The 21,522-nt window shown below is 36.0% G+C and overlaps 1 protein-coding gene and 2 non-coding genes across 22 annotated transcripts in view; 1 reads left to right on the forward strand and 2 right to left on the reverse strand.

Moving 5' to 3' along the window:
* Positions 1-21,522, reverse strand: part of CSPP1 (centrosome and spindle pole associated protein 1) — a 130,429-nt gene that overhangs the window by 99,747 nt on the left and 9,160 nt on the right. For 17 of the 20 annotated variants that reach the window (XR_011996633.1, XM_026012200.2, XM_072734617.1 and 14 more), the window contains exons 2-3: positions 20,411-20,519; positions 12,788-12,887 (exon numbers count right to left, since the gene is read on the reverse strand). Coding sequence is in view for 19 of the 20 variants with exons in the window: in XM_026012200.2 (XP_025867985.2) it covers positions 12,788-12,887; positions 20,411-20,509 (199 nt within the window). In the remaining variant the exon portion in view is untranslated. Of the gene's footprint in view, positions 1-12,787; positions 12,888-20,410; positions 20,520-20,636; positions 20,707-21,522 lie in introns of all 20 variants that reach the window. The other 3 variants (XM_072734616.1, XM_072734615.1, XM_072734614.1) reach the window with 1 other exon arrangement.
* LOC112932725 (small nucleolar RNA SNORA31) lies at positions 4,739-4,872 on the reverse strand. The gene has a single exon (XR_003237542.1). It is a non-coding gene; the product is annotated as a small nucleolar RNA SNORA31 (small nucleolar RNA).
* LOC112932748 (U11 spliceosomal RNA) lies at positions 15,392-15,528 on the forward strand. Its single transcript, XR_003237549.2, has one exon. It is a non-coding gene; the product is annotated as a U11 spliceosomal RNA (small nuclear RNA).

A 21,522-nucleotide genomic window follows, 5' to 3' on the forward strand; every position in this document is an offset into this window, starting at 1 on the left:
GAAACATAATTTATGATTCAGATGTGGATGAAAACTGATGAAGTGATAATATTTTCAGTGAAAAGGGACAGAATGCTATGTAAGTAGAAGGGGTAGTCAAAGTCGCAATGACAATCTATGGTAACAGGAGACAAGGCAAAATATACAGTACAGATGATGGTGAGCTGGCAGATACAGGGTGGGAGACAAGGGTAAGTTCTAATTGCTTCTATTTGCAGTGAGATACAAGTAAAACCATTGGCAAGGGGAAGGGGAATGGAGTTTAAGGAGGGAGGAAAGAGGAAATGGCTGTCTTGTAGAATAGGATAGCACTAGATTAGGGAAATGTAATAGAATCACCAACAGCAGTGAGGACACACCTTAGGTCAGCAGTCAGTACTTCAAAGAAAGAACAATTACATGGTTCTGGTTTCTCTCTACCCAAATTAGGCTACATACATACCAGCACACAACGAGTGCAGAACTGGATTTAACAAGAGTTGAGATTTTCCCAAATAGAAAATAAGATAAAGGGAAAAAGAGGCAAGAAAGAGGAGAGTGTGCAAGGGAGTCAATATACTGGACACAGAATTTAGGCTGCATAAGGAAGGAAATAATGAGAGTAGGGCCTTTAAGGGAGAAGAATAAACAGACAGTAAGTCCTGGTAATGTCAATTATTTGGTATACTTGTTGGAGGCAAGACACAAAAGAAAATTAGCAGAAAAAACTGGAAGTAGTCATTAAAGAAAATATTTGCAACTTTATTCAGTCACTGGTAACAGAGGTCCAAGATATGACTGTTGGAGTGGGTGGCTGAGGAAGAGTGGAAAACAATATCACAAGATGAAGAAGTCAAGAAACTGAAGAGGTAACAAATGTTTAAGGAATCAGACGAATGGCTTGAATCTGTAAATAACTGCAGTAAGAAGCAAGTGAGCACAAGAGACCAATGTCACAAATTTCAAAGGTGTTGGGATTATAGCGAGGACAGGAGACATGATAGTATGGAAGTCCCAAAAAAGAACATGGAACATGGCATTTACTCCAATTCCAGATTAAACAAGGGAAGCATACATAGCACAGCTTATGGCACATACTGAGCACTCAATCTAGGATAGTTGGTAGTAGTAGTAACAACAGCAGCAATAGCAGAAAGAATAGCAGACTTTAATATTTTTATTGATCTTTCAAACATCAGGATCCTTCTTAATTTTCTTTATTGGTTTCCCTTGTCAAATATATAAGGTATCAGTCAATTAAAGTTTTCTGGCAAATCCCAAAATACTGATTTTAAGCACTTTCTATCATGGAAAGTAAAGCAATCTTTCCCACACAAGCCCAATTTTTAAAAAGTGAGGAATAATATACATAACAAAAAGCACAATCTTAAGCATATTGCTCAATTTGTACAAATGTATGCTCTATTGTAACAACCCAGATTTTTTTCCACATCACAAAGCACACTGACATTCCTTCCCCATCAATACCCTCTCCAGAGCTTATAAGTGTTCAGACTTCTATCAATGTGGATGTGTTGGAGCTGTTCTTGTACCTCAAAAAAGAAGCAGGAAGTTTGTGATCTTTTACATTTTACTTCTTTCACTCAATATTACATCTGTGAGACTCAGCCACATAGCTATATGTGGCAATGGTTCATTCTTTCCAGTTTGTGTCTTTCATTATATGAATACCTCACAACGTTTTTTAATCCATCTTACTGTTAACACATTTGAGCTGTTTCCTGCTGTTTAGGAGAGTGGGGGAAGCACTAATATGAACAAAATTCCATTGACATTCTTGTACATGTCTTTTGGTGAACACATGTATTTCTCTTGGCTTTATTCCTGGGAGTGGAATTCTTGGGTCATTAGATAAGGTCACAGAGTTTAGAAGATATTGCCAGTTTTTCAAAGTTGCACCGTTAGCCATTCATACAAACAATGAATGAGTTCCAGTTGATCCACATCCTTGCCCACTCTTGGTACTGTAACTTCTTTAAATATTAGACATTATACTTGTGTGGAATACTGTCTCACTATAGTTTCAATTTGTATTTTCCTAACAATTAATAATGCTGAGCACTTTTGCAATGCATTTGGATTTCCCTCTTTTGAGAACAGCTCTTTAAGTCTTTTGTCCATTTTCAGAACTGGGTGGTCTTTTTCTTATTATCTAAATTTTATACACACAGATGTATACATACATATAAACATAAGTAGATTTTATACACGTACCTATGGCTGCCTTTTCCCATTCTTATGTATTGTGATGAACAGTTCCTAATTTTAATGAAGTCCATTTTATCAAACTTCTCTTTTATGATTAATTCTCCTTGTGTCTGATTTAAAAAATCCTCACCTATCTCCAACATCTCAAAGACATTCTCATATGTTTTCTCTAAGAGCTCTATAGTGTTAAGTTTTACCTTCAGGTCAGTGATCTCTCTTGAATTAATAGTCTATGTAGTGTGAGGTACAGGTTAAAAGTTTCTATTTTTCCTCTTCTTTAGTATGGATGTCTAACTTACCCAGCACTATTTACTAGAAAGACTATTCCTTTTCCCACTGAACTGCAGAAGCACCTATGTCATAAATCAAATATCTGTTACAAGCAGGTGTGTTTCTATCCTCTTTATTCTGTCCCAGTGGTCTGTCTAAACTCGTGCCAAAACTAAATGGTCTTAATTACTATAATTTCATACCAAGTCTTTATATGTAACACTAAGTTTTCCAACTTTGTTTCCAACTTTTTCTTCAAGAATGGATTTCCAAGTTCTTTTTACTTCCTTATAAATCAGCTATCAAAAAGCCTTCTGGTATTGCACTAATCACCAAGCACACTGAAATGGTGCAGCAATCTTACAAATCAATGGGAAAATTGAGTTCTGTGATCTTCATGAACTTTTGCCAAAAGAGGAAGAAAAAAAAAAAAAAACCCTGTCACCCTGTCATTTATAAACATAGGGAAATAAGAAAAAAGAAACTAATAATTACCTAGTACACTGAAATTTAAAACATCAGAAACACTGAGAATTAAAATATTTTAATTTGGGCAGCCCAAGGTGGCTCAGCAAAATTTAGTGCTGCCTTCAGCCTGGGGCCTGATCCTGGTGAACAACATTCTTGTACACGTCTTTTGGTGTTGAAAGACTTCTAATCTACAACCATAATGGTCTCTCCATATACTTGCACATTCTTTCTCTGACACATTTTGTAGTTTTTCATGTGTAAGTCTTGCACATTTTGTTAAATACACTTTTTTTAAAAAAGATTTTATTTACTCATGAGAGACCCAGAGAGAGGGGTAGAGATATATATAGGCAGAAGGAGAAGTAGGCTCCCTACAGGGAGCCTGATACAGGATTCAATCCCAGGACCCCGGAATCATGACCTGAGCCAAAAGCAGATGCTCAACTACTCAGCCGCAGGTGCCCTGAGAATAATTTTTTAAATGCAATTTAAATGACTAATTTTAGTGTCCATTTGGCTGGGCCATGGTACCCAGATATTTGGTCAAATGATATTATGGATGCTTCTGTGAGAGTGTTTTTTGGGTGAAATAAACATTTAAATTGGTAGACACTAGGTAAAGCAACTTGCCCTCCATAATGTGAGTTGGCCTCATCCAATCAATGCAAGGCCTTAACAAAGACTGACCTTTCCCAAGCACAAAGGAATTCTGCCAACAATCTCCAGACTTAGAACTGCAACATCAACTCTTCCCTAGTCACCAGCTTCACAGCTTACCTGGCAGATACTAGACTTTTCAGCCGCCATAATCACAAGCCTATTCCTTAAATACTTCTTTCTCTATAGATATGTATGTGTATTTATGTATTATATATACATATACACATATATACATAAAATATATGTAACATAATACATATTTTTACTTTTACACACACACACATCCTAATGGTTCTCTGAAGAACCCTAACAAATACAGTGACATTTTTTAATTGCTGGATTTGAAGATTTATCTAAGTTTAACCTAACATCTTTTTCATGTTAAGGAGAACATATTTGATAAATTTTAATAATTCTTTAAATCATGAAATCCTATCAAATAATTTACTGAAAATATTAATTTTTTAGATTTATTTGTTTATTTATTCACGAGAGACAGAAAGGAGAGAGAGACAAAGAGGTAGAGACACAGGGAGAGGGAGAAGCAGACCCCAAGCAGGGAGCCTGACAGGGACTTGATCCCGGGTCTCAAGGATCACACCCTGGGCTGAGGGTGGCACTAAATGGCTAAGCCACCCGGGCTGCCCTGAAAATACTAAATTTCTTAATGGATTTCTTCTATGAATTTAGTTTTTTAAAATAAATTTCAACATTGTCATATTTAAACGCCAACCTCTCTACCAAGAGACATACTGACTCAGTAAATCTTCACTTAATATTTATTGAGCACCACCCATATGCCAGGTATTTTGCTTTGCTAGTCTTGGGGCGATGAACAGGTATATAAATCCTTGCCCAAAGGAACAGCGTCTAGACAGTAAACAAGCAAGCATATAATTTCAATATAATATGTGCTATTTGACACCTTCCATAACCCACTGCAAGTACCAATTTGGTATACGATGAATTTTCTTTTCACCCAGAGATAAAGGCTGGTTAAGACAGTTTTATGCCCAGGTCTACGTTACCTTTTCTAACTCAAATTTCAGTCTCTTTTTTGGAGTAGAACAGGCTATTTACTGTTTACAAGTCATTTCTAAGTTGCAAAAATTTTCTCTTCATGTTTTCTCCTTGTATTCCCCCATTCAATCATGGCTGCCACAATTAGACAGACAGAAAGGGCAAGGACACTTTTTTCTTGCATCTGTAATGAAAACCTTAGCAGCAGACAGTAACTGCTCCAGGTCTGTCAAATAGATGCATCCCATTGCTTCTTAATCTCAAAAGGTTATGGTTGTGTCCCTGTATTATAAATCACAAAACTAGTATTTTTAAATACAGAACAGAATCTATGCTACCCAATATAGAAAATGAAGAAATATACAAATACACATATGTACAGTCTAATCATGAAATTATATATAAGATAATATATATATATATATTATATATATATATATTATATATATATATATAAGATAATGCTTAAGAACAGAGAATGGAAAAGGGGGTTGAAAATGTCACAAATTTTCATGTTATACTGTTCTGTACTTTTGTTTTTTTTATTCATTTTATTTAGATTAAATTTTCCAACATATAGTATAACATCCAGTGCTCACCACATCACAAAACTCTCCACTGTCAAATTATTTTACATTCTTCCCATGGTGACAAACTATATTATTTGACCTAATTTTTTTCCAGTTTTATTGAGAACTAATTGCTATCTATCAATGTGTAATTTTAAGGCATACAGTTTGACTGATTTATATATACTGTGGAATAACTATCACAATAGGTTCTGCTAACATCCATCTTCTGGTTTAGATACAATGAAAAGTCAAAAAAAGAAAAACCTTTTCCTTCTGATGAGAACTCCTAGGACTTCCTCTCAACAAATTTCCTATACATCACACAGCAATGTTAGCTATAATCATCATGCTATACATTATTTCCCTACTATATATGTATTCACTTATTTATTTTTACTTAAATTCAATTAATATATATTATTAGTTTTAGAGGTAGAGGTCAGTGATTCATCGGTCTTAGATAGTGACCAGTGCTCATTATATCACATGCCCTCCTTAATGTTCATCACCTAGTTATTCCATACCCTCAGTTTGTTTCCTATGATTAATAGTCTCTTATGGTTTGTCTCCTCTGATTTCATCTATTTTTTCCTCTCTTCTATGATCCTCTGTTTTGTTTCTTAAATTCCACTTATGAGTGAGATCATATGATAATGGTCTTTCTCTGATTGACTTAATTCACTTAGTAAAATACCCTCTAGTTCCATCCACGTTATTGCAAATGGCAAATTTTCATTTTTTTGATTTTTGATGGCTGAGTAATAGTCCATTGTGTGTGTATGTGTATCTTCACTATCCATTCATCTGTCAATAGATATCTGAGCTCCTTCCATAGTTTGGCTGTTGTGGACATTGCTGCTATAAACATTGGGGTGCAGGTGCCCCTTCAGATCACTACATTTTTATCTTTGGGGTAAATACCCAGTAGTGTAATTGCTGGTTGTAGGGTAGCTCTATTTTCAATTTTCTGAAGAACCTCCATACTGTTTTCCAGAGTTGCTGCACTAGCTTGCATTCCCACCACCCAGGTATGAGGGTTCCCCTTTCTCCACATCCTTGCCAACATCTGTTATTTCCTATTCATTTTAGCCATTCTGACTGGTGTGAGGTAATACCTCATTGTGGTTTTGATTTGTATTTCCCTAATGCCAAGTGATGCTGAGCATTTTTTCATGTATCTGTTGGCCATTTCTTTGGAGAAATGTCTGTTCATGTTTTCTGCCCATTTCTTGACTGGATTATTTGTTCTTTGGGTGTTGAGTTTGGTAAGTTCTTTATAGATATTGGATACTAGCCCTTTATCTGATATGTCATTTGCAAATATCTTCTTCCACTTTATTTTTAAACCCTAGCACTTACTTATATCATAACTGGAAATCCAAACCTTTTGAACCACCTTCCTCTAATACCCTCTGCCCCCACTGTTCACCTACCACAAGTCTGGTCCCTTTTTCTGAGTTTGGTTTTGTTTGCTTAGATTCCAAATGATCATGCATATCTGTCTTTCTCTGACTTACTTCACTGAGCATAATGCCTTCAACTCACCAACAGTGCGCAAGGGTTCCATGTCAGCATTTGTTATCTCCGTCTTTTTTATGATGGCCACTCTAACAGACATGAGGTGATCTCTAGGTAGTTTTAATTTGCATTTTCCTGATGACTAGTGATGCTGAGCATCTTTTCATGTATCTTTGGTCTAATCTTAAGGCCACAATTATTCAAGCAAGTCAGTAACTGACTGCTGATGTTATAAAATTAATCAAGTTATATATTATTCTCTAATAAGATTCAATGTGCAAAAATAATTATTGCTTCAGTTGGCAAAAACAAACATTCTTATGAAACCTAAATTCTACATAACAAACAGAATAGTTTATTTTTGCAATGGGGACCTTCATTCATTCAAAAATCTTCTTTAAACACTAATGTGCCAAGCACTGTGCTAGGCAGCAAATATACAATGGCATGCCATTGCAGTACAAGAGACAGTTGAGTAAGTTCAAAACTACATTTTAGGGATGCCTGGGTGGCTCAGTGGCAGAGCATCTGCCTTTGGCTCAAGGCGTGGTCCCATGGTCCCAGGATCGAGTCTGCACTGGGCTCCCCATGGGGAGCCTGCTTCTCCCTCTGCCAGTGTCTCTACCTCTCTCTCTCTCTGTGTCTCTCATGAATAAATAAAAAAGATATTTTAAAAAAAAAACTACACTTTAAGGGGAGAACCAATGCAACAGACGCAGAAGGCATAAATAGCCAGCACAATCTGGGAAAAGTAATAAAAGGATAAAATTACTATACAGGAAACAAGAATACATTGGAGTTGTGCAGGACTAACATGATCCTATTTGTTTTTTTGAAAAGATTATGAAGGGCAATGCAGAGACTTAGTGGGAGGGGGGCTAAACCATAAAACAAACAATACTAGAAAAAAAAATCTTAGAGACAGCATAGGCCTGCATAAAATAATGTTTGTGGGATTAGAGAAAAATAAACTTATTTTTAAATTTAAGCAGTAGAATCAACTGAACTTGCGTAATTACTTGCTATGGGAGGCAAAGGGACGATAGGAGTCAAGGATGACGAGGCAAACATCTCACCAAAATACCAAAAAGTTTGAGAAGAGTAAAGGTAATCTTGCACATGCGAATTCTGAGCCCACAACATCCGAGTATAGACATCCAATAGAAAATTAGATATATGGGTCAGGAATTTAATTAAAAAATTGAATTGGAATATGGATTTAGGAGTCATGAATACACTGATGATATATAATGCCTATGAGTGGATGAGGTCAGCCAGAGAATGTAGGAAATGCAAAGGCAAAGGACATAGCCCAAAGGAACACCAATTAAGGAATAAGTAGAGGTCATGGTCTTTAGACTTTAAATTCTCCATCATTTGTTCATGTAATAAAGTATAATTCTTCAATTCTTAATTCTCAAAAATCTATATTAAAAAAATACAAGGTCACAAAATAAATATTTATTGTGCACCAATTATGTGCCAGTCGTCTTTTCATATGTATTCAATTAATGCCACAATAACCTTTTAAGATAGATGCCGTCTTAAGAAAATAGCTTAAATAACCTGTGCCAGGTCACAAAGGCATGACAGATACAATCCAGAGCAAGCTGTAACCCAGAATTTTAAAGTGAGTCTGTCTAACCTTACTGCGTAAGATAATCTACTATAAAAGTTTTATAACATTATCTCTTGCAACAATCAAAATTTCAATTCAGGGCAGCTCGGGTGGCTCAGCAGTTTAGTGCCGCCTACAGCCCAGAGCGTGGTCCTGGAGACCCAGGATCGAGTTCCAAGTCGGGCTCCCTGCATGGAGCCTGCTTCTCCCTTTGCCTGTCTCTGCCCCTCCCCCTCCTGTGTATTCTCATGAATAAGTAAAATCTTTAAAAAAAAAATTTCAATTCATAAAAATTTCAGGCTAGAAGATTACCCAAATTTTTATGTTACAGATAAGGCAACTGGGGTCCTTAGAGATAAAGGAGCTTTTCTAAAATATGATACTAAAATTTAAAAAGAGCTTGGGGGCACCTAGGTGGCTCGTTGGTTGGGCACTGGAGTTTTGATTTCAGCTCAAGTCATGATCTCAGGGTCCTAGGATCAAGCCCCGCATCAAGTTCCACACTCAGGAAATCTGCTTGAGATTCTCTCCCTCTGCCCTTCCCCCCTGCTCACGCTTGCATGCATTCTCACGCTCTCTCTCAGATAAATAAATAATAAGAGCCTGAATAGTCAAAGGAATCTTGAGAAAGAACAAAGCTGAAGGTATCACAATCCCAGATTTCAAGATATACGACAAAGCTGTAGTCACCAAAGCAGTATGGTACTAGACTAAAGTAGAGACATGGAGAAATGCAACAGAATAGATAGCCTAGAACTAAATCAACACTTATAGGTTCAATTAACCTATAACAAAGGAGGCAACAAGATACATCTATAAAGGCAGGGAAACAAAAGCAAAAATGAATTATTGGGACTTCATCAAGATAAAAAGCTTCTGCACAGCAAAAGAAACAGTCAACAAAACTAAAAGACAACCTACAGAATGGGAGAAGATATTTGCAAATGACATGTCAGATAAAGCGCTAGTTACCAAGATCAATAAAGAACTTATTAAACTCAACACCCTAGAAACAAACAATCCAATCATGAAATGGGCAAAAGACACAAACAGAAATTTCACCAAAGAAGACATACACATGGCCAACAAGCACATAAGAAGATGCTCTGCATCACTGGCCATCAGGTAAATACAAATCAAAACCACAATGAGATACCACCTCACACCAGTGAGAATGGGGAAAATTAACAAGACAGGAAACCACAAATGTTGGAGAGGATGCGGAGAAAGGGGAACCCTCTTGCACTGTTGGTAGGAATGTGAACTGGTATAGCCACTCTGGAAAACTGTGTGGAGGTTCCTCAAAGAGTTAAAATAGAACTACCTTACGACCCAGCAATTGCACTGCTGGGGATCTACCCCAAAGATACAGATTCAGTAAAACGGCAGGACACCTGCACCCCAATGTTTATAGCAGCAATGTCCACAGTAACCAAACTGTGGATGGAGCCTCAGTGTCCATCGAAAGATGAATGGATCAAGAAGATGTGGTCTATGTATACAATAGAATATTACTCAGCCATTAGAAACAACAAATATCCACCATTTGCTTCAACGTGGATAGAACTGGAGGGTATTATGCTGAATGAAGTAAGTCAATCGGAGAAGGACAAACATTATATGGTCTCGTTCATTTGGGGAATATAAAATATAGTGAAAGGGAATAAAGGGGAAAGGAGAGAAAATGAGTGGAAAATATCAGTGAGGGTGACAACATGAGAGACTCCTAACTCTGGGAAACAAACAAGGGGTAGTGGAAGGGGAGGTGGGCAGGGGGATGGGGTGACTGGGTGACTGGCACTGAGGGGGGCACTTGACAGGATGAGCACTGGGTGTTATGCTATATGTTGGGAAATCGAACTCCAATAAAAAAAATATACAAAACAAAACAAAGAAGGCAAGAATATACAATGAGGAAAAGATAATCTCTTCAATAAATAGTGTTGGGAAAACTAGACAGCTACATGCAAAAGAATGAAACTGGATGACTTTCTTGCACCATACATAAAAACAAATTCAAAATGGATTGAAACCTAAATGTGAGACCCGAAACCATAAATTGCTAGAAGAAAACAAAGGCAATAATCTCTTTGATGTTGGTCTTGGCATCATTTTTCTATATAGTTCTCCTAAAGCAAGAAAACAAAAGCAAGGGATGCCTGGGTGGCTCACCAGTTGAGCATCTGCCTTTGGCTCAGGGCGTGATCCCAGGATCCAGGATCGAGTCCCACATCAGGCTCCATGCAAAGAGCCCCTCTGCCTAGGTCTCTGCCTCTCTCTCTCTCTTCTCTCTCTCTCTCTCTCTCTCTCTCTCTCTCTCTCTCTCTCGTGCGCACACACACACACACACACACACACACACACACACATCAGGCTCCATGCAAGGAGCCCCTCTGCCTAGGTCTCTGCCTCTCTCTCTGTGTGTATCTCTCATGAATAAGTAAATAAAATCTTAAAAAAAAAAAAAAAAAAAGCAAAAATAAAATACTGGGACTACACTAAAATAAAAAGCTTTTGCACAACAAAGGAAACCATCCACAGAACAACAAGACAATCCAATGAACAGGAGAAGATATTTGCAATTGATTCATCCAGTAAAGGGTTTAATATCAGAAATATATAAAGAACTTATATAACTCAATACCAAAAAAACAAATAACAGAGTTTAAAAATGGGCTGAAGGGGCACCTCGGTAGCTCAGTGGCTGAGCATCAGCCTTTGGCTCAGGTCGTGATCCCAGGGTCTGGGGATTGAGTCCCACATCAGGCTCTGAGCAGGGAGCCTGCCTCTCCTTCTGCCTTTGTCTCTAACTCTCTGTCTCTCTCATGAATAAATTTAAAAATCTTAAAACAGGGGAGAGGTGACTGAAAATAGGAACAGACATTTTTCAAAGAAGACAAAGATGACCAAGAGACACATGAAAAGATTTTCGTCACCACTAATCAGGAAGGAAATACAAATCACAACCTTACACCTGGCAGAATGGCTATAATCAAAAACAAGGAACAACAAGTGGAGAAGAGGAGAAAAAAGCATGCGGAGAAAAAGGAACCCTCATGCACTGCTGGTGGAAATGCAAACTGGTGTAGCCACCATAGAAAACAAAATGGAGATAGCTCAAAATATTAAACATATGACCCAGTAATTTCACCACTGGTTATTTAACCAAACAAAATAAAAACATTAATTTGAAAGATATATCATCCCTAAATTTATTGCAGCATTATTTACTATAACAAGATATGAAAGCAACCCAGTGTCCATAAATAGCAAATATATTTTAAAAATATGGTTACATATATGAAATAGAGTATTAGCCATAAAAAAGAATAATATCTTGCTACTTGAGACAACATGGATGGACCTAGCAGGTTCTGTGGTAAGTGAAATAAGTCAGAAAGAGAAAGACAAATACCATATGATTTCACTTAACATGTCGATCTAAAAAAACAAATGGAAAGAAAGATTCTTAAGTACAACAAAGTGGTAGTTGCCAAAGGTGAGGTGGATGAGGGGGACAGGTATAATAGGTAAAAATCCAAACTTGCAGTTAAAAATAAGTCACAAAGATGAAAACTACAGCATAGGAAATAGTCATCCTTCAATAATGTTGTATGATAACTATATCATGATGAGCAATGAGTAATGTATAGAATTGTTGAACCAGCAAGTTGTACACCTGAAATTAATGACACAATATAATATATAATAACATTATATTGAAATTAACAATATATTATAAATGATAACATAATATGTATTGTACTTCAAAAAAATCTCTACATATTTTCATAGCAAACCATATTCAAAAACTCAGTATAGCTGCAATATTAACTTCTGTAAAATTCTAATGTAGTAATCAATAATTAAAATGGTCATTCACCAAATAGCATTTTGTATCCTCTTAAGTATCCCTGGTTTCTAAATAAAAGTCCTCCATTTTCAGGGTGCCTAGCTCTCACACATACATAAATTTCACTCAAATTTTTCAATTAATTTTGCTTATGTTATACATACTATTATGATTTTCATAGATTATAAGGGAATATCATTTAAAAAGGGTAAATGGGGGCAGCCCCGGTGGCGCAGGGGTTTAGCGCCGCCTTCAGCCCAGGGCATGATCTGGAGACCCTGGATCGAGTCCCACTTCAGGCTCTCGGCATGGAGCCTGTTTCTCCCTCTGCCTGTGTCTCTGCCTCTCTCTCTCTCTCTCTCTCTCTCTCTGCATCTCTATGAATAAATAAATAAAATCTTTAAAAATAAAAAAAGGGTAAATGGTTCTCAGTATGCATTATATTTCCTTTGCAGACAGTACAGTCATACAGACAGTAAGATTCCAGAAAGCAAAGAGATACTGGGATTCCAAAGAAATTTTTTCTGACAAGACAAACCTCTTTCACAAGAAAGCCAAGAATACTTTAAAATCAATCCAGTATACCTAATGACATACCTAAAGAACTCCTGGTGTGTTGACTGTTTGGTGGTATGTTTTCCTTAGCCATGGAGATTAATAGTTTACTGTTTTCAGAAAACTTCTCTGATGCCTTTCCCTGAAAGAGACATTATGTTTACAAAGGTAAAGGGAAAAATCCACAAAATACACACTCTATCTCAATACTTTAATTAAATGACTTGACAAAATTACACAATACATCATGGAAGAAATTTAAATGTGAAGTTTGAGGAATTAACCAAAAGTATTTAATACTGTAATAAATGCAATAAATTCTAATTAAATATTAGAATTCATTTACCAACAAATATTCACTAAGTTCCTATACATAGTTCCTAGGCACTAGAAACACAAATGAAAAAAAACATGAGAATCTCTGCAATCATGGAGTTCAAACTACTGAAGGGACAAACAATAAACACAATATGTAATTAAACTATGGTAATACATAGAGAGTAAGTGGTAAGATCTATGGGGAAAACAATAGAGCATGGTAAGAAGGGCCATAAATGATGCAAGAGGGACTGAAAGACTTGACTGAGCAGTGATATTTGAATTAAGACTTAAAAGATCATGATTGGGACACCTGGGTGGCAGAGCAAGTTGAGCATCTGCCTTTGGCTCAGGGTGTGATCCTGGAGTACCGGGATCAAGGCCTGCATTGGGCTCCCTGCATGGTGCCTGCTTTTCCTTCTGCCTGTGTCTCTGCCTCTCTCTGTTTCTCTCATGAATAAATAAATAAAATCTTTTTTTAAAAATCTGATTTACATACTATTTAATATGAGAAATTATAATAAAATTATATTTAAGACTTTGTAATACCCTTTCCAAACACTGTAAGATTGTACTAAGTGGAGAGTTGTTAAACCCATAGACTTTGGGGCTGAACATATGATGGTTCCAATCGTGAATCCACCACTGTATATACCTAGAAGAATTACTTAACCCCTTTGAGCTTCACTTTCTTGATCTGTAAAACAAAAATATTCTACCTACTTAACAGGGATATCATGATTAAATAAAATAATACATATAAAGTCCTTGACACAACTCCTTGACCAGAGCAGCTACTAGAAAGAAGGCAATGTAATATGATGGTTAAGAGTAAGCACTACATACAGTCAGGATATCAGGAATCAAAGCCTACTTCGACTAATTCTATAACCTCCTCAGTTTACTCATTTAGAAAATGAGCATAACAACAGTATTTATCTCATAGATTCACGTCAATCATAAATGTAGCCTCTTAAGACTAAGCCTTATTCATGAAAGGAAAACACCTGCAATAAAGAAAACTCTACCCAGTAAGGCTATCATTCAGAATAGAAGGAAAGAGAGAGTTTTCCTGACAAGCAAAATTTAAAGGAATTCATCACCACTAAACCAGCCTTATAAGAAATGGTTTTTTTTGTTGTTGTTTTTTTTAAATGTAATTTTTTTTTTTTTTTTTTTTAATGATAGTCACACACACAGAGAGAGAGAGGCAGAGACATAGGCAGAAGGAGAATCAGGCTCCATGCACCGGGAGCCCGTCGTGGGACTCGATCCCGGGTCGTCCAGGATCGCGCCCTGGGCCAAAGGCAGGCACCAAACCGCAGCGCCACCCAGGGATCCCACCTTATAAGAAATGTTAAAGGAGATTCTTTGAGTCGAAGAGAAAGATCAAAGCAGGAATAAGAAAAGTAGGAAAGGAACAAATTTCACAGGTACATATAAACATAGTAGGACAGAATAATAATCCTTTATAAAACCAGTACAGAGGTTAAGGCACAAAAGTAGTAAATTCAAATGATCTATAAAAATCAGTAATGGGATTCACGAAATAAAAGAATGTAAAATATGACACCATATACCTAAAACATGAGGGAGAAGGGAGTAAAAATTTAGTGCTTTTATAATGGATTCAAACTTAAGCAATCATTAACTTCATATAGACTGCTATTTGCATAAGATGTTATATATAAACCTAATGGTAACCACAAATCATAAACCACTAATAGAGGGACACCAGGATGGCTCAGCGGTTGAGCGTCTGCCTTCAGCTCAGGGCGTGATCCCAGGTCTGGGGATCGAGTCCTGCATCAGGCTCCCAGCAAGGAGCCCGCATCTCCCTCTGCCTATGCCTCTGCCTCTCTGTGTCTCTCATGAATAAATAAAATATTTAAAAAAAAAAAAAAAAACACTAATAGATACACCAAAAAAAAGAGAGAAAGGAATACAAGAATATCACTAAACAAGGCCCATCAAACCACAAGACAGCAAGGGAAGGAAGGAACAAAGAATTATAAAAACCATAGGGCAGCCCCAGTGGCGCAGCGGTTTAGCGCCGCCTGCAGCCCAGGGCATGATCCTGGAGTCCCAGGATCGAGTCCCACGTCAAGCTCTCTGCATGGAGCCTGCTTCTCCCTCTGCTGTGTCTCTGCCTCTCTCTCTGTCTCTCATGAATAAATAAAATCTTTAAAAAAAAAAAAAAGAAAAAGAAAAAAAAACAACCATAAAACATTTAACAAAATGGCATTAAGTACATATGTATCAATAATTATTTTGAATGTAATTGGACTAAATGCTCCAATATAAAGACATAGGGTGACTAAATGAATAAAAAAGCAAGGGCTCTGTCGTGAGTGGCACACATAGGACAGCCACACTATTCTTCCTATGGAATCAACATTAACGTATTTCAGAACCATAATTTTTTGGTACCTGGATACCTGATGACCATTGGTCCTGGCACCCCATTAAAAAAAAAAAGAAGGCAAGACACAATATGTGCTGCCTAGAAGAGACTCATTTCAGAAACTAAAGACATGCAGATTGAAAGTGAAGGTATGGAAAAACATTTATCATCCAAATCGAAGTGAAAAGAAAGATGAGGGTAATAATACTTAGAGCGCACAAAACAGACTTTAAAAAAAAAGACTGTAGGGGATCCCTGGGTGGCGCAGCGGTTTGGCGCCTGCCTTTGGCCCAGGGCGCGATCCTGGAGACCCGGGATCGAATCCCACGTCAGGCTCCCGGTGCATGGAGCCTGCTTCTCCCTCTGCCTGTATCTCTGCCTCTCTCTCTCTCTCTGTGACTATCATAAATAAATAAAAATTAAAAAAAAAATTAAAAAAAAAAAAAAAAGACTGTAACAAGAGACAAAGGACACTATACAATCATAAAAGGGATAATTCAACAAGATATAACAATTGTAAATATTTATGCACCCAACACAGAAGCACCCAAATACATAAAACAGCTAGCTATTAAATAACAAAGGAAGTATCAATCAATACTATTAATAGTATTGATTCAATTCTATTAATACTAATAGTACTATCAATACTATACTATCAATACTATACTATCAATACTAGTATCAATAGTACTATTGATACTAATAGTATCAATCAATACTATTAATAGTAGTGATAGTAATGATAGTAATACTAATAACACAAGATTTTAACATCCCACTTACAATAATAGATAGATCATCCCAAGAGAAAAATCAACAAGGAAACAGTGGCTTCAAATGACAGGTAAATCTAACATACATTCAGAACATTCTAGCCTAAAACAGCAGAATATACAATCTTTTTTTTTTTTTTTGAGAATATACAATCTTTAAGTGCACACAGAACATTCTCCAGAACAGATCATATATTAAGCAACAAAAAAGTCTCAACAAATTAAAAAAGATTAAAGTCATGTTTTCTAACCACAATGCTATGAACTAGAAATCAACCCCAAGAAAATACTGGAAAGAATACAAATAGATGAAGGTTAAAAAACATACTACTAAAAAATGAATGGGCCACCTAAGAAATCAAAGATGAAATAAAAAAAATACATGAAGACAAATGAAAATGAAAACATAACGGACCAAAATCTTTGTAACACACTAAATGCTGTTCTAAAAAGATTATAAGCAATGAACGCCTACCTCAAGAAGAAAAATCTCAAAAGAATAACTTAACCTTACATCTAAAGGGCTAGATAAAGAACAAAACCCAAAACCAGTAGAAAGAAGAAAATAAAGATTAGAGCAGAATTAAGTGAAATGGAAACTAAAAAACAACAGATCAATGAAACCAGAAGCTGGTTCTTTGTAAAAAAAAAAAAGAAGAAGAAGAAAAAAAAAAAGGAAAGAAAGAAAGAAAGAAAAAAAAATCAACAAAATCTGATAAACCTTTAGGTAGACTCACCAAAAAAGGCCCAAATAAACAAAATCAAAAATGAAAGAGGAGAAATAACCAATACCACAGAAATACAAAAGCTTATAAAAGAATATGCAAAATTATATACCTACATATTAGACAACCTAGAAAAAATGGATAAATTCCTAGAAACAATATGTTACAAATATGAATTGGAAAGACACAGAAAATCTGTACAGACCAATTCCCCGCAATGAAACTGAATCAGTAATCAAAAAACTGCCAAAAAACAAAAATCCAGGACCAGATGGCTTCACAGGTGAATTCTACCAAACATTTTAAAGAAGAGTTAATACCTATTTTCAAACTATTCCAAAAAAAAAAAAAAAAAAGAATTGGAGGAGGAAGGAAAGCTTCCAAATTTATTGAGGCCAGCCTTACCCTAATATCAAAATCAAATAAAGGCAATATAAAGAAAGAGAATTACAGGCCCTCTGATTAACATAGAAGCAAAAATCCTTAATGAAATATGAGCACACAAATCTAACAATACATTTAAAAAAAATTATTCACTATGACCAAGTGGGATTTATTTCTGGGATGCAAGGGTAGTTCAACAGTCACAAATCAATCAACACAACTGACAAAATCAGCAAGAGAAAGGATAAAACATGATCATTTCTATAGATGCAGTAAAAGCATTTGAGACAAGGTACAATATCCATTCATGATAAAAACTTTCACCAAAGAAGTTAGAGGGAACACACTTCAATATAATAAAAGCCATATGTGAAGAACCCACAACTAACAACATTAACAGAGAAAAATTGAGAACTTTTCCCCTAATATCAGGAACAAAACAAGGATGACCACTCTTACCAGTTTTATTTAACATAATACTGGAAGTCCTAGCCACAGCAATCACACAAGAAATAAGTCATCCAAATTGGAAAGGAAGAAGTAAAACTTTCACTATTTGCAGATGATATAATACTATGTATAGAAAACCCTAAAGTCTCCACCAAAAAAGTACTAGAACTGATAAATAAATCCTGTAAAGTCATAGGATTAAAAAAAAAATCAGTATACAGATACCTGTTGCATTTCTACACACTAATAATGAAGCAGAAATCAAGAAAATAATTCCATTTATAACTGCACCTAATAATAAAAGATCCAGGAATAAACTTAACCAAGGATGTGAAAGACCTATGTGTAAAAACTATAAAACACTGATGAAAGAAATTGAAGACAACATGAACAAATGGTTAAATATTTCATGCTCATGCACTGGAAGAATGAACATTGTTAAAATATCCATACTTCCCAAAGCAATCTACAGATTCAATGCAATTTCTATCAAAATACCAACAATGTTTTTCACAGAAATAGAATCCTAAAATTTGTATGGAACCACAGTGCAAATCAAAACCTCAATGAAAAAAAAAAAAAAACAAAAACAAAACCTCGATGAGATATCTATCACTTTACACCTGTCAGAATGGCAACAATCAAAAACACACAAAAAACAAATGTTGGCAAGTATATGGAGAAAAAAGAATCTTCATGCACTCTTGATGGAAGTGCAAACTGGTGCAGTGTATTCCACTGGTGGAATACAATGTGGAAGTTCCTCAGAAAATTAAAAATAAAATTACTGTATGGACAGCCCAGGTGGCTCAGTTTATGGTCACCTTCAGCCCAGGGCCTGATCCTGGAGACCCGGGACCGAGTCCCACGTCAGGCTCCCTGCATGGAGCCTGCTTCTCTCTCTGCCTGTGTCTCTGTCTCTCTCTGTGTGTCTCTCATGAATAAATAAAATCTATAAATTTATTTATTTATTTATTTATTTATTTATTTATTTATTTATTTATTTATTATATGATCCAGTATTTCTACTACTGGGTATTTTCCCGAAGAAAATGAAAAAATGAATTCAAAAGGATATGTGCAACCATATGTTTTTTGCATTATTATTTACAATAGCAAGATATGAAAGCAATCCAAGCATCTACCATACATATATACATATACACACAATGCAGTATTGCTCAGCCATAAAAAAGAATGAACTCTTGCCATTTGCAACAACATGGATGAATCTAAAGGGTACTGTACTAAGTAAGTCAATCAGAGAAAGACAAATACCATATGATTTCACTCATATATGGAATTTAAGAAAACAAAGAAAAAAGACAAAAACAGGCTCTTAAGTTTGGAAAACTGGTGATTGCCAGAGGAGAGTTGGATGAGGATGAAGGGCATTAGGAGTATACTTAGAACGATGAGCCCTGAATAATGTATACAATTGCTGAATCACTATATTGTACACCAGAAACTAATATAATATTGCATATTAATTATACTGGAATTATAAATAGAATAAAAATAAAATTAAAATAAAGACTAAGACTTTCCATAATTAGCACAAAATAAATGTTAGCTATGTAAGTAAAAGTCCCTCATAATTAGGCTGTCCATATTATTTATCATGTCAACCAGATGCCTATACCTTTGCCCAAGACACATGCTAAACCAGATGAGACATAGGGCAAGAGTTAAACCAGGATTATGTTATCAAGCCAATATATATGGTTACTCTGATTACAATGGACTATATGATGGGCAAGATTAATTCATATCCTATATTTTATCAATATACTGAGCTCGAGAGAAGGTGCCACATCTGTCTAGATTAGTGCCATAATAGAGCTTAGCATAGTACCTAGCATAGTCTTAATAAGTATTTACTAAATGGATTGATCATTCTTTCACCAAAATTAGGAAAGCTTTAAGAAGTCTTTTTCAAACATTGCTTTCAGAAAGACTTGAACAAATTCTTTTTTTTTTTTTTTAATTTTTATTTATTTATGATAGTCACACACACAGAGAGAGAGAGGCAGAGACACAGGCAGAGGGAGAAGCAGGCTCCATGCACCGGGAGCCCGACGTGGGATTCGATCCCGGGTCTCCAGAATCGCACCCTGGGCCAAAGGCAGGTGCTAAACCACTGCGCCACCCAGGGATCCCCACTTGAACAAATTCTAATATGAAAAGTAATCATACCAAAATAAACTATTCCAATAAATTCACTTTTGTAGATTAAAAATTTAAGAGCTAACTTATTGAAGTACTTTTCACTTAGAATACGTATAGTATGAGAACTTATTTTTATATCTACATTATGAAAATTCCTTTTACTAGTAGTGAACTACTTCTAGCACAGCAATTATTAATTAAACCCTAATAGGAGAGAAAAAACTGTAACATACAAAACACCACAACAGAAAAACTTCATTTATAATCAATTCAATCTTGTCCAGAATTAGGCTTTCGGACTCAGAGTGACAGGACACCCAAACAAAAGTATGAAACAGAAGATTCTCACTCATTGAAAAGGATGTTTTGCATCTACACAAAACTAATCTTCAGAGACAATTTTAATGAAATATGTTGGAAAAAAAATTAACAACTTTACCTTCATTTCCATGTACGGTGGATCACTTTCCAATTCTGCTTTATCTTTGGCCAGTTTGGCTTTTCGCTCTTCAATAAATTCATCCAAATTATCAGCCATTTTGCAGATACTAAAAAACAAAAAAACAAAAAAAAAAATCAATAAGCACAGCTATATCACAGTATTTTTAGGATAATTAACAACATACAGGCTTAGCCCACATTTAGTATTATTCAATTTCACTTACCAAATTGAGAAATTCAAGTAAGACTGACCAAAATACACATGCTGGCTTCTCTCCCAACTACCCCGAAAACCTAGGACATACATTAAAATATGTGAAAATAAAAAATAAGCACAACTATCATTTTCTCTCTCACACGCACGCACACTTTGATCCATAAGTTAAACCCCCCCTTTTTTTTTTTTAAGTTTTGGGTTTTTTTCACTTGTTTTTAACTATTTGGAGGTAATTTCAAACTTAACAAAAAAAAAGTTACAATAAGAATAGCTCGAATAGGGTGTCTGTGTGGCTCAGTCAGTTAAACATCTGCCTTCAGCCCAGGTCATGATCCCAGGGTCCAGGGATGGGAGTGCTGCATTGGGCTCCCTGCTGAGCAAAGAATCCGCTGCTCCCTCTGCCTCTGCTCCCCTCACCCTGCTCATGCGCGCGCTCTCTCTCTCTCTCCCCCTCAAATAAAATCTTAAAATAATAACAGCACAGTGAACACCCATATATTCTTTACATATTTTCTATTAAGATTTTGCACAACTTGCTTTGTTCTTTGGACACACAAGCATATTCTCTACATATACAATTTTCTCTAAAATTTTTCAGAGGGTTAATTACATACATGAGGACCCTTTACCCCTCAACACTCAAGTGTGTATTAAGAATTAGGTTGTTGGGATCCCTGGGTGGTGCAGCGGTTTGGCGCCTGCCTTTGGCCCAGGGCGCGATCCTGGAGACCCGGGATCTAATCCTATGTCGGGCTCCCGGTGCATGGAGCCTGCTTCTCCCTCTGCCTATGTCTCTGCCTCTCTCTCTCTGTGTGTGACTATCATAAATAAATAAATAAATTTATTTATGATAAATTATTAATAAATAATTATTATTTATTATTATTAAGTAA

The sequence above is a fragment of the Vulpes vulpes genome, chromosome 13 (genome assembly GCF_048418805.1).
Source record: "Vulpes vulpes isolate BD-2025 chromosome 13, VulVul3, whole genome shotgun sequence".
NCBI classification, from domain to species: domain Eukaryota; kingdom Metazoa; phylum Chordata; class Mammalia; order Carnivora; family Canidae; genus Vulpes; species Vulpes vulpes.